The sequence below is a fragment of the Bufo gargarizans genome, chromosome 5 (assembly GCF_014858855.1).
Source record: "Bufo gargarizans isolate SCDJY-AF-19 chromosome 5, ASM1485885v1, whole genome shotgun sequence".
Lineage (NCBI taxonomy): Eukaryota > Metazoa > Chordata > Amphibia > Anura > Bufonidae > Bufo > Bufo gargarizans.
In genome coordinates, this window is record NC_058084.1 from 170,009,269 (window position 1) to 170,021,951 (window position 12,683).

Genomic DNA, 12,683 nt, shown 5'->3' on the forward strand with positions numbered 1-12,683 from the left:
GGGACCCTGTTATGAGGGAGGAATCTGTGGATGACACATAGATGTAAGATGAAATATATAACAGTGCCATCCACAGATGCCCCCATAACAGTGCCATCCACAGATGCCCCCGTAAAAGTGCCATCCACAGATGCCCCTGTAACAGTGCCATCCACAGATGCTCCCGTAACAGTGCCATCCACAAATGCCCCGTAACAGTACCATTCACAGATGCCCCCGTAAAAGTGCCATCCACAGATTTACCCCATTAACAATATCATCCACAGATCACCATTAGTTCAAAACCCACCAAAAGCCCACCTTTTGGTTCAAAATATTTTTTTTCTTATTTTCCTCCTCAAAAACCTAGGTGCGTCTTATGGGCCGCTATGTCTTATAGGGTGAAAAATACGGTAATGCTCTTATTAGCCATTTCTTTTCAGGACTGTCAAAATAATCAAAAAGGCTGCCACACGGAAAAAAAATAGTCTGAGGGTTATTGTGCATTATACACGGCCAAGGAATATATGTGGCTGCAATTTCATCCCCCAGCTGCACATCTGAGGTATTAGCAGTGAGGAACAGTCATCTCCGTAATTACCACTTTTACCAGCACAATCCAATGGCCAAGATAACAATTTAAACAGAAAAAAAGCAAAGATGTGAAATCACTTATGAATGCAGCAAATTGACCGTTTTCTGCTCCTTGCTGTTTAAAATTAATGATAAAAGCTGAACATTCTCTTAAGCGAATGACAGCGCACAATATGAGAACACACATGACACTTTGAGAACGTCGAGTGAGGAGCAGCGGCACTGAGTGGCATTTGCATTCATTGTGACCACAGGAAGGAGAACATGATGTGCCCATGGGGGAAGAGCTCTGTAAACAGAAACAAATGGTGGTGTAAGGCAACAGTGGGGAGGACTAGTCCTGGGAATTCTGTACCAGTAACGATTGAAAGGGAATGTGTCAGAAAATGACTAATTCTTTAAATGTTTTTGTAGTAATTTATTATTATTTTATTTATTTATTTAGAATTGTTGGTGTTTTTTTTCCAGGAAGTGAGCGCTATGAGAATGAATATAGCTAATAGGATATTAGAATAGAGGCGTCAGTGTGAGTGCGCAGCCACTGACTGCTATTCAAGATAGTACTGAACTGCAGTGAGATTAGAGCTCACCCTGAAAGTTTTAACTATAGGTTCTCATTGATATAGTAGGTTTTATTAAGTACAAAATAAAGGTGAAGTTTTAACAATCAATGTGGGGGAGGAAAAAGCGTAAATTAGCTGTTGAAATACAGCCTAAGCTACCTGAGCCGGGCAGCACACAGCAGGGACACAGGCCAGAAGATGCCTGCATTGCATCACTGCTGATAAAAGTATTAGAATTAGCTGGCACTATGGGGGCATCTGGCATTTCTTACAGACCCATTTTTTGGGGGGCGGCACTCTTGGGGCATTTATTTCTTGGCCATTTTTGGGGGAGGACTATGGAGGCATTTCTTACTTGCACATTATGGTGGGGGGCAACATGGGGGAGAGGAGCATTATGGGGGCTCTAAAGGGGCTTTTTTTTTATTGGCACATTATGGGGGGCGCACTATAGGGGGAAAGCAGCACTTTGGGGAATCTGGTGGCATTATAGGGGCATTATTTGGGGGCACTATGGGGAAGTGGGGTCTGAAAGGGGCCTTTTTTTATTGGCACATTATGGGGGTTACTTTGGCATCTGGTGGCACTAAAGAGGCATTTTTTTACTGGCACATTATAGGAGGCACTATAGGGGAGAGTGGCACTATGGGGCATTATTTGGGGGCACTATGGGGGAGTGGAGCACTATTGGGGCATCTGGTGGCACTAAGGCGCATTTTTTACTGACACATTATGGGGGAGAGGAGCACTATAGGGGCATCTGCTGGGGGCTCTAAGAAGGGGCATTTTTTTACTGGCATATTATGGGAGACATTATGGGGAAGGGGGAGAGGAGCACTATGAGGGCTATGTAGGGGTATTTTATACTGGCATACATTATGGGGATATTAGCTCAACTGCGGGCACTAAGCGGGGTATTTCATGTACTGTTATATTATAAGGAGATTTATTACTACTAGGGGGTACTATGGGGAGCTTTACTACTGGGGGGCTATGAGGAACATGATTACTAGTATAGGGGCATTATTACTACTAAGTGTGCTCTGGCAGATAATTATTTCTATTGGTGGGATTTTGGGGAGGACTGTTAATTTAGGGGGCACCCTGGCCCAGTATCATTTTTTGCCTTTCAGACCCCCCCTAGAAAAAATTACTGGGTGCTCCCCTGGCCCCATGTACCTGATTTCAAAAGATAGGAACTCTTAATATATTTCAGGCCTAGTGGCCAGTGGGAAAACTGCCGAATTTTATTATTAATTATTTTTTTTTTTTAATGTAGATTATAACAGGGAATTATTTTTTCCTCCCGCAAATTTTTTTTTTGCCTGTAAAAAATGAGATAACTGCTGTGATTAGTGACTGGCTGAGCAGTCACATATTCTGCGCCATGGGGAAGCAGCAAGTAGACAATTTATTCTTTTCAGCTTTTAAGACATTCTGACTCTTTAAAAAATATTTTTACCAGCTAGAAAACCCCTTCAACAAGGCTATTCAGCGCTGACATCATATGTTTATAGCTTTCAACGGTACGGTTAAAGGGGTTTTCCAGGACTTAAGTAGTCATTAATAAACTAGCATTTTCTGCCAAGCCCATTTCAGAGACAAGATGGCTTTCAGCTCACTTAAGGATCCGATTACATGCTGCCTGCCGGAAAAAAAGAGACAAAAAAGAGCTCATTTAAAGAGACAGACACAAATGCTGCCTATAGAAGTCTATGGAGAAGGGAGGGAGAACACTAGTAGGGGAGAAAAATTATTTTTTCTCTGAAGAGATATAACACAGAGTTTCCTATATTCACTTTTCACTATTTATTTTAGCAAAGTTTGTGGAAACGGTAGTGACCATTTAAATACTGATGATCTATCCTCATTGATCAGCTGTTTAAAGGGACCATGGTGCTTGGGTGAATGCTGCAGTCTCCTTCTCACTATTGGTCATATGGCCTTCCTGCATCTCACTCTCAATCAAGTAAATGGGATCAAGCTGCAATACCAAGTCCAGCCACTATACAATGTATGGCAGTGTGCCTGGTATACTATGAAGAGGCCGCAGCACTTGTCTGAGTCTTAAAAAAATACTTTATTCACTTGTGTATTATAGAGTATGACGGTGATCTACAGTTGCAAGAAAAAGTATGTGAACCCTTTGGAATGATATGGATTTCTGCACAAATTGGTTATAAAATGTGATCTGAATGGTCATAACAATAGACAATCACAGTCTGCTTAAACTAATAACACACAAATAATTAAATGTTACCATGTTTTTATTGAACACACCGTGTAAACATTCAAAGTGCAGGTGGAAAAAGTATGTGAACCCCTAGACTATTGAAGTCTCCAAGAGCTAATTGGAGTGAGGTGTCAGCCAACTGGAGTCCAATCAATGAGATGAGATTGGAGGAGTTAGTTACAGCTGCCTTGCCCAATAAAAAACACACACCAGTTCTGGGTTTGCTTTTCACAAGAAGCATTGCCTGATATGAATAATTCCTCGCACAAAAGAGCTCTCAGAAGACCTACGATTAAGAATTGTTGACTTGCATAAAGCTGGAAAGGGTTATAAAAGTATCTCCAAAAGCCTTGCTGTTCATCAGTCCACGGTAAGACAAATTGTCTATAAATGGAGAAAGTTCAGCACTGCTGCTACTCTCCCTAGGAGTGGCTGTACTGTAAAGATGACTGCAAGAGCACAGCGCAGACTGCTCAATGAGGTGAAGAAGAATCCTAGCGTGTCAGCTGAAGACTTACAAAAGTCTCTGGCATATGCTAACATCCCTGTTAGCGAATCTACGATACATAAAACACTAAGCAAGAATGGATTTCATGGGAGGATACCACAGAGGAAACTACTGCTGTCCAAAAAAACCCCATTGCTGCACGTTTACAATTTGCACAAGAGCACCTGGATGTTCCACAGCAGTACTGGCAAAATATTCTGTGGACAGATGAAACCAAAGTTGAGTTGTTTAGAAGAAACACACAACACTATGTGTGGAGAAAAAGAGGCACAGCACACCATCATCAAAACCTCATCCCAACTGTGAAATATGGTGGTGGGGGCATCATGGTTTGGGGCTGCTTTGCTGCATCAGGGCCTGGATGGATTGCTATCATCAAAGGAAAAATGAATTCCCACGTTTATCAAGACATTTTGCAGGAGAACGTAAGGCCATCTGTCCACCAGCTGAAGCTCAAGAGAAGATGGGTGTTGCAACAGGACATCAACCCAAAGCATAGAAGTAAATCAACAACAGAATGGCTTAAACAGAAGAAAATACGCCTTCTGGAGTGGCCCAGTGAGAGTCCTGACCTCAACCCAATTTAGATGCTGTGGCATGACCTCAAGAAAGCGATTCACACCAGACATCCCAAGAATATTGCTGAACTGAAACAGTTCTGTAAAGAGGAATGGTCAAGAATTACTCCTGACCGTTGTCACGTCTTATCTGCAACTACAGGAAACGTTTGGTTGAAGTTATTGCTGCCAAAGGAGGTTCAACCAGTTATTAAATCCAAGGGTTCACATACTTTTTCCACCTGCACTGTGAATGTTTACATGGTGTGTTCAATAAAAACATGGTAACATTTAATTATTTGTGTGTTATTAGTTTAAGCAGACTGTGATTGTCTATTGTTGTGACTTAGATGAAGATCAGATCACATTTTATAACCAATTTGTGCAGAAATCCATATCATTCCAAAGGGTTCACATACTTTTTCTTGCAACTGTATACTACAGTCTCTTAACTAAACAGTGTCTATGGATTGTATAAGTGTTTAGGTCACAGCTGGTATAGTTGTTGCAATGCTTCCCCCAGAAATGAGTGGTTAAGGTGAATCATCTAGGTTGTCTGACACCCTGCAAATGCCAAGAGGTGGTCCTTGCCAATCAAAAAACATCCAGGAGTCGTTTTGTTTAAGCAGCACCAATGTTGTATCTCTAGATGGATGCCGATCTCAGCTGAAATGGTGTTAAAGTTCTGATGAATGTAAGCTCCTCTGCCGGGTAAAAAAACCTGACCTGTTCTGAGTCTTTGTGACTGTGGACCACAGCCTGAACATCAACACGTTGTAGCTTGTCAGTTAAAATCGGAATAATATGTACCCGTGCTCATGGGTTTAGCTTTAGACTTGCACTCCCCCTACTGAATGCTATTCAAACTGCCAGACATTAACCAACTGGGACATTATGGAAGTCATATTTCTACATTGGGGCTCATCTTGAAGCGATGAGGTCAACGCTTATCATATATACGTAAATCTCCCACTGACGGTTTAACTCACGTTTCCACAGAGATGTGGTGTACTGGAAACACAGGAGGCTTATGCACCAATTACTTTCAGAGAATCATGTATGTCGGTATGTTAATACGGTCTGCAGATTGCTAAGTGAAATGCAATTAAGTAAGAAAACGTGTAATCTGGACGCATTAAGCCAAGAATAGGCAGCGCAATGGAGTTCTAGGATATGTGACATCACCATATCACTGCATGAGTTATCTTCTCCCCTCAGCAACACACGTTATAAATAAAAGGCACTTGGGAGGGTCTCGAAAAATCCTTCCATCACATGGAGCCTGATCCAGGAGGCGCACAGCTGCTGCAATACAGCTAAAAATAAAAACCCTGCGCAATATATCTGCCTGATTTGCTCAAAACAGACCTCATCCGTACTCCTGTTGCTCTAATTCTAGTCTTTCTCCTGAACGCGGCAAATGATTACTGCAGAATGGAGGATACTGGAAACATCTGCCAGCAATATGCACAAGTATAAAAAGCTGGGCCTTACAGAGTGCGTCACAATTACTGACGGACCAAGTCGAGCACAAACTTCAAGGTTACCAGCTGAAAAGGAAGCAAGGCAAATTCACTGGAGGGAAAGTTGATAATAATACGCGTGTGACAATTCATTCCGGCAAACATAACACAAGAACTATATAGAGAAGGTAGTTAAAAAACGTAGCTAAAAAAGAAAGTCAATGAGTCACAAAAAAATAAGACATAGAAGGACCTTTCACCTGGAAAAACATTGTGAACTAAGTATCATCACATAGACAGCGGCGCCCAGGGGTCTCACTGCACTTACTATTATCCCTGGGCGCCGCTCCGTTCGGCCGCTGTGCCCTCCGGCATCTTCGCTCACTTGGTTATAGTAGGCGGAGACTTAGGGGACTTGGTTATGGTAGGCGGAGTCTGCCCTTGTTTTCCTGGGCATCTCCTTCTCCTAGGCTGTAGCGCTGGCCAATCGCAGCGCAAAGCTCACAGCCTGGGAGAAAAAAAACTCCCAGGCTGTGAGCTCTGCGCTGCGATTGGCCAGCGCTACAGCCTAGGAGGAGGAGACGCCCAGCAGAACAAGGGCAGACTCCGCCTACCATAACCAAGTCCCCTAAGTCTCCACCTTCTATAACCAAGTGAGCGAAGATACCGGAGGACATCGCGGCCGAACGGAGCGGCGCCCAGGGATAATAGTAAGTGCAGTGAGATCCCTGGGCGCCGCTCTATATGTCATGATACTTAGTTCACAATGTTTTTCCAGGTGAAAGGTCCTCTTTAAGTCAAAATTCATAAACTTGGTCTGTGCTTAATGTGTGAAAAGTTCCTGATGTATAGGGTTCCATAACCAAGCCAAAAAGTGTCCTTCTGGCCTCCGTCAGGCCAGTATACACTGGAATGGTATGGAACAGTGTAGTAGACTACGCTATTCCATACAACAGTATACATACATAAAAAAAAGCAAACTGTGGCAGTATACTTTTTAACATGGGAGCCTATGGGAGACAAATGCTACTGTATGATCTGTTGAAGGCCTCCGCCAGAGGGATAATTCCCGATCCCTCTCAACACACACAGGATATGGACATTAAGTCAATCACTGGCTGAGGTGGGTTACAGCTATGGCCAGTGATTGGCTGAGAAGTCATTTCCTGTGTGTCGAGAAGGATCGGGTAGAGGACTGGGAACCTCTGCAATGAGAGTATCGGGGGATAGGACTTATTTTAAAGAAAGAAATACATAATTGGCCTGACAACTCCTTTAATTCTATGCAAGGGGTTTGGAGGTCTGTATTAGGAAAACAGGGCTCTTGAAACGGTTATGGTAATAACATTTTAAGCAATTAATTACCAGAGAAATTCGAACCTATTTAGATTAAAAAACCTCCCCCCCCCCAAAAAAAATTGTAGTCAATAGGTCTCCAAATGGTGTAAAGTAGAACTGGCAACCAATCAGACTCCAAATAAGTTGTGAAAAATTAAAGGTGGGATCTGATTTGATCTGATCTGGTAGCTATGGACAACTAAGCCAGTTCTACTTTACACCAGTTTAATAAATGGCCCCCAATCACTTTAAACTCCGTATAGATGCTATGGCATGTGTCTGCGTGCTATGCACTTACTGAGGTTCACTTTGATAAAAGACGATATATATTATCTATACACACATACAAATATACACTGTATTTTTTTTACATATAAGCTGGCAATATTTTTGATTCACTTCAACCAGATTAGGAATTCTGCAGAGTCAGGAATGCCTCTTGCATGCGTACATCTCTGACAAGCTTACATGTTCCCTCTTGTTTCTGGGAGATACATACCAAACACCTCATTGTCCTCACATTCCTGGACTGGATTTGCCATTTCATTTACAGGCTTTTCTTCTTCTACTACTCGGTTTTCTGTATTCTGAAACACAAACACATACAGACAATGTTACCCTTTGCTACCCAGTATAAGGTCTCATCCACACGACCACACGAATTGCAGATCCGCATAACATGGATACCGATCAAAGGATTTATGCATCAAACTAGGGTTGTCACGATACCAAAATTTTGATTACATTTCGATACCATAAACAAGTAATGCAATACTTGATACCATTCGATACCACGCGAAAAAAATAAAAAGACAAAAAAGCCTTGTGCATTACACATTTTATGGAACGTCCGACCCATAATAGAACAGTCCTACCCTATTTTTTGGGGGGGGACAAGGCTACCACAAAATGGTAAATTGCATGTTTTTTTTTTACTTTTTTCCCTGTTACGGCATTTACTGCATAGGAGATATTTTTTCGGACGTGGCGATATGTAATATACATATTTTTTATTGTGTTTATACTTTTATATGTAAAATTAGGAAAGGGGGCAATTTAAAATGTTATTATTATTTTTTTACTAACTATTAGCCCCCTTAGGGGCTAGAACCCTTGTCCTATTCACCCTAATAGAGCTTTATTAGGGTGAATAGGACTTCACACTCTCCCTGCTGCCCTGTGCATAGTACACACAGCAGCAGAGAGATTACCATGGCAGCCAGGGCTTCCGTGGTAACCGATCGGAGCCCAGCTGGGGCCGCACCTGAGGGGTTAATTGCCGCGGTTCGCATTGCGCAGTCATAGAGGCCGGATGCCAGGTATGTGATATGGCCGGCACCCGCAGCCTACGTTTGTATTCAGGCATAAATTATATTCATTGGTGGCGCAGTAGCCACAGTCCCTCCCCTCCATCTCCTCTCTGTTCTCATTGGTGGCCAGCAGCAGCCGCACACAGTGGGGCGGGAGGGACTCCCTCCTTCTCCACTGTGCCGGCTCAGGATAACATGGTGTACACTGAGCGGCGCGTGCCATGTTCTCTTAGTGATACTAGGCTGCACAGCAGCGCAGCCTAGTATTGGTAAAAAGCAAATCCCTGTACTGAATCGATCCGGGTACAAAAGTATTGATTGGGTATTGATAATTCGATTCCCGGTCCAACCCTACATCAAATGGAGTCTTGTTATATAACGACATTCAACAGAATCCAAAACTTCTGATAAGGTCACTGGTAGCACCTCTAGATTCTCACCTATCGCTTGGTGATGTCACTTACGGGCACTAACCCATTAGGACAAGCCCTTTTGTAAAGCCGTACTGTGGGGGGAGGGGGCATTACTGAAGTGTATGTTCTTCAGAAGGACCATTGATTTCAATGGATTGCAAATAATGCTTGAAACTGTAACGTACAGGTTTCTAGGAGCACAAACAGCTACTCTCAATGGAGTAGACAAGGAACAAGCAGAGGTTGCAATAACGCCTGTACAAGCGTCATAGATGCCTGTACAGGCAGTTTTACTCCCTAAAAAATGTCTAATGCGTATGAATATGCATGATAATTTCACTGCCATTCATGAGCGTGCATGATAATTTCACTGCCATTCTATAAAAGCAGGTACCCTACTTTTATAGACCTTTGAGACTCTATTAACACTACTATCAACATAAGGTCATCTAGAGAAACAGCAGCTTGTTTTCCTGTAGGTGTTTAGGTATTAGAGCAATCAAATGAAAGTGATGTTTTAATGCAAGGGTCAGACACAGGGTTTTGTTTAGCCTCTTGGCTAATAGTTTGCAAGGTCCCGAGAGGTCTATTTTCCCGTATGGTTTATGTATGGAGCGCACTGTCCAGAGATCACAGAGAGGACTATACTGTGCCACAGTCCGATATATTGTGTACAAGACTGTCCTATAACTGCCTCCTGTGCATGCGTCCCAGACCCCACCCAGTGCCCCTATGCCACCCAATGCTCCCTTCCACAATGACCAGACGCCCCAGTTCAATTATTATTGCATAATCTCCTGCTCCGATCCGTGCGTGACAGATTTGGTGCTTTAAGAAAGGTAGGGATTTGGTCTTCTGAGAGATACATTTAAAATGGTCAAAATTTGCTATTTCTGCATGGAAGACATGATAGAGGAGACTGGACTGGTAATGGTTTCCCTGCTTAAATGGCAACCCCTTAAAGGGAGTCTGTCACCACTATATGACCATATACAGCGCTCACAATGTCCTGTAGCACACCTATACAGGAATGTAATGGCACCTTTGTTATTTTCTTTAGACTTGCAGAAGCAGGAAAAACGCTGTTTAATCCATGTGCAAATGAGCCCTCGCAAGTGCCCAGGGGCGGCGTTCCCGGTGTAGGAGCCCAGGCTGCTCTGCCTTCTATCAGCGTTACTCCTCCCCAGCCTCCCCTTGTGTCAACCCTAGTTCTGGCCGAGATCCCACGCCTGCGCAATGCTTTGCCGGGCCGGCGCATGTAGTGCGACCTCTGGTACAAGCGATATATATAAAAAGAAGGGGCATTCTCCTTAAATAGGCTACTTATTTTTTACTGATGTGCCACAGCTCACAAATGGACAACCTCAAGTGTGTAGCTGGTCCATGTTTTGGCTGCATGAAGGGCTCTGTTAGGCTGAATTCAGATCCTGATGCATCAGTTGTCATCCGTCTGAGCCATTTCAATCTGAGATCCGTTTTTTTACACGAAAAAAAAACTGCATGCAGTACTTTTTTTCTATCTTAAAAAAACAGATCTCAGATGGAAATGGCTCAAACGGATGTCAACTGATGCAACAGGATCTGTTTTTTCACAGGATCCTGTAAAAGATAGGATCCTATGCAATCCTATGCATAACTGATGGAACAGGATCTATTTCAATTTTTTTTTTACAGGATCCCCGTCTTCTTCTGACGGATCAGGAGAACGGAAAGCTGAACGGTGATGTGAACGCAGCCTTAGGCTTTGTTCAGCCTTTCCGTTCTCCTGCTCCGTTTAGGGGCAGGAGAACGGAAAGGACGGATAAGCACATAACTGATGCCAAACGGAGCCCTTAGGACCCCATAGACTATAATGGGGTCCGTTATGTTTCCGCTCAGAAGATGATTTTTAAGCGGAGACAAAAGTCCTGCATGCACAACTTTTGTCTCTGGTGTTCCTTTCCTTCTGCGCCCAGCCGTTTGGCCATACATCATTTTACGACCACATATGGGGTGTTTCTGAAAACTACAGAATCAGGGCAATATAAATATAGAGTTTTGTTTGACTTAATCCATGTTTCGTTAACGGAATAAATGGATTAAAATGAAAAACTTGGCAAAAAATAGCTGTTTTGGCAAAGTTTTATTTTAATTTTTTTGACTGTGTTCATTTTAGGGGTTAGGTCATGTATTATTTTTATAGAGCGAATTCATACGGACGCGGCAATACCTAATATGTCTACTTTTTAAATTTATTTAGGTTTTACACTATAATATCCTTTTTTAAACAAAAAAAATCTTTTTAGTATCTCCATAGTCTGAAAGTCAGTTTATTTTTTATTTTTTTAGCCTATTGTCTTAAGTAGGGGCTCATTTTTTAGCGGGATGTGAGGATACTTTTAGTGGCACTATTTTGGGGTGCATATGACTTTTTGATCGCTTGCTATTACACTTTTTGTGATGTAAGGTGACAAAAAAAAGCAAGGTTAAAGCCACGATATGACATATTTCAAATATTCTTGGCAGTGAAAGGGTTAAAGCTTGCCAGGTGACCTATCCAGCTCATTATAGATGGCAGACTCTGAGCTCAGGGATATATCGCTTTTATTATTTGATGCAATACTTACATGTTAAAGGTCGTGCTGTCAGCTCCGCTTTCACCGCCCACCCAGAGGGATCGACAACATTTCCAGTACGACGGTCTGTAAAATGTGAGATGACAATCACTGTGGGTGGGCGGAGGAGCGGGACTCACAGGGTTTCACATGAATTAGTGAACCTGATGATACAAAACAACACATCCCTGAACTCAGCTTCCCATACTCCACTGTAATGGCCCTTTTACAAGCACTGATTCTCAGGCAATTATCAGGAATGACCCGTGTGCTCCCGATAGCTGCCCGATTATTGAGCAGAGGAGAGCGCTGCATTCACATGCCACAATCATCCCCTCTGGATGGGGGTGAGTGATCTCTACTGTGATTGCTCTACCCCATACACAGTCATTGTAGACAACAGGACGATCTGCTGCCCACAAATGATGATTTTAGGTGCCAGACAAAAGATACAAGTGTTTGTTAGTTAGGAACCATGGACAAATATTGTGAACAATCATGCCTGATTATTGCTCTGATGATCAACAGTGTAAAAGGACTTTAACTGTTATGAATTTAAAGGGGTTGTTTCAGTTAAAGGGGTTATTCAATACTAGAAAGATGCAGGTCCCCGGCACCTGCGTCCCTCTGGATTGTTGTACCGTCTCCGCTGCATCTCCCCACCGGTGATGCTAGGGGGGCCTGCTATTGGCTACTCCCCCCCATCTCCAGATGTTTTGATCCGCGTGATAAGGAGATGCACTGCCGGCTGCGCACCGATCTGGAGAGACGCGGATGCCAGAGACCGGGTAAGTATCTTCTATAGGAGGGGTGTGTGCGGGGGGGGGGGGGGGGGGAATTTCTACTATTGGATAACCCCTTTAAATACAAATGTTTCACATGTCACTTAACTCTAATACTGCTGCAGCCTTGTATACAAACAGCAGGCGGAGGACCGGACTAGCAGACGCCGGCGGAATAAGAGGTGAGTATATAATTTTATTTTATTTTAGAGCATTCGTTGGCATGAGGCACATTTGTATTCATTTAATTTAGACAACTCCTTTAACGTCATATGGGACACACAGCAAGGGCACCTACTCTTCACATCTGTGTGGCCCTCCATTTAGCTGTGGATAAACCATAGTCTGT

At 43.0% G+C, this 12,683-nt stretch overlaps 1 protein-coding gene across 6 annotated transcripts in view; it reads right to left on the bottom strand.

The window, feature by feature from the left end:
* Nucleotides 1-12,683, bottom strand: part of LOC122937718 (myelin basic protein) — a 171,164-nt gene that overhangs the window by 106,380 nt on the left and 52,101 nt on the right. For 4 of the 6 annotated variants that reach the window (XM_044292718.1, XM_044292719.1, XM_044292716.1 and 1 more), the window contains exon 3: nt 7,735-7,822. In XM_044292718.1, the coding sequence (XP_044148653.1) occupies nt 7,735-7,822 (88 nt within the window). Of the gene's footprint in view, nt 1-7,734; nt 7,823-11,564; nt 11,640-12,683 lie in introns of all 6 variants that reach the window. The other 2 variants (XM_044292721.1, XM_044292720.1) reach the window with 1 other exon arrangement.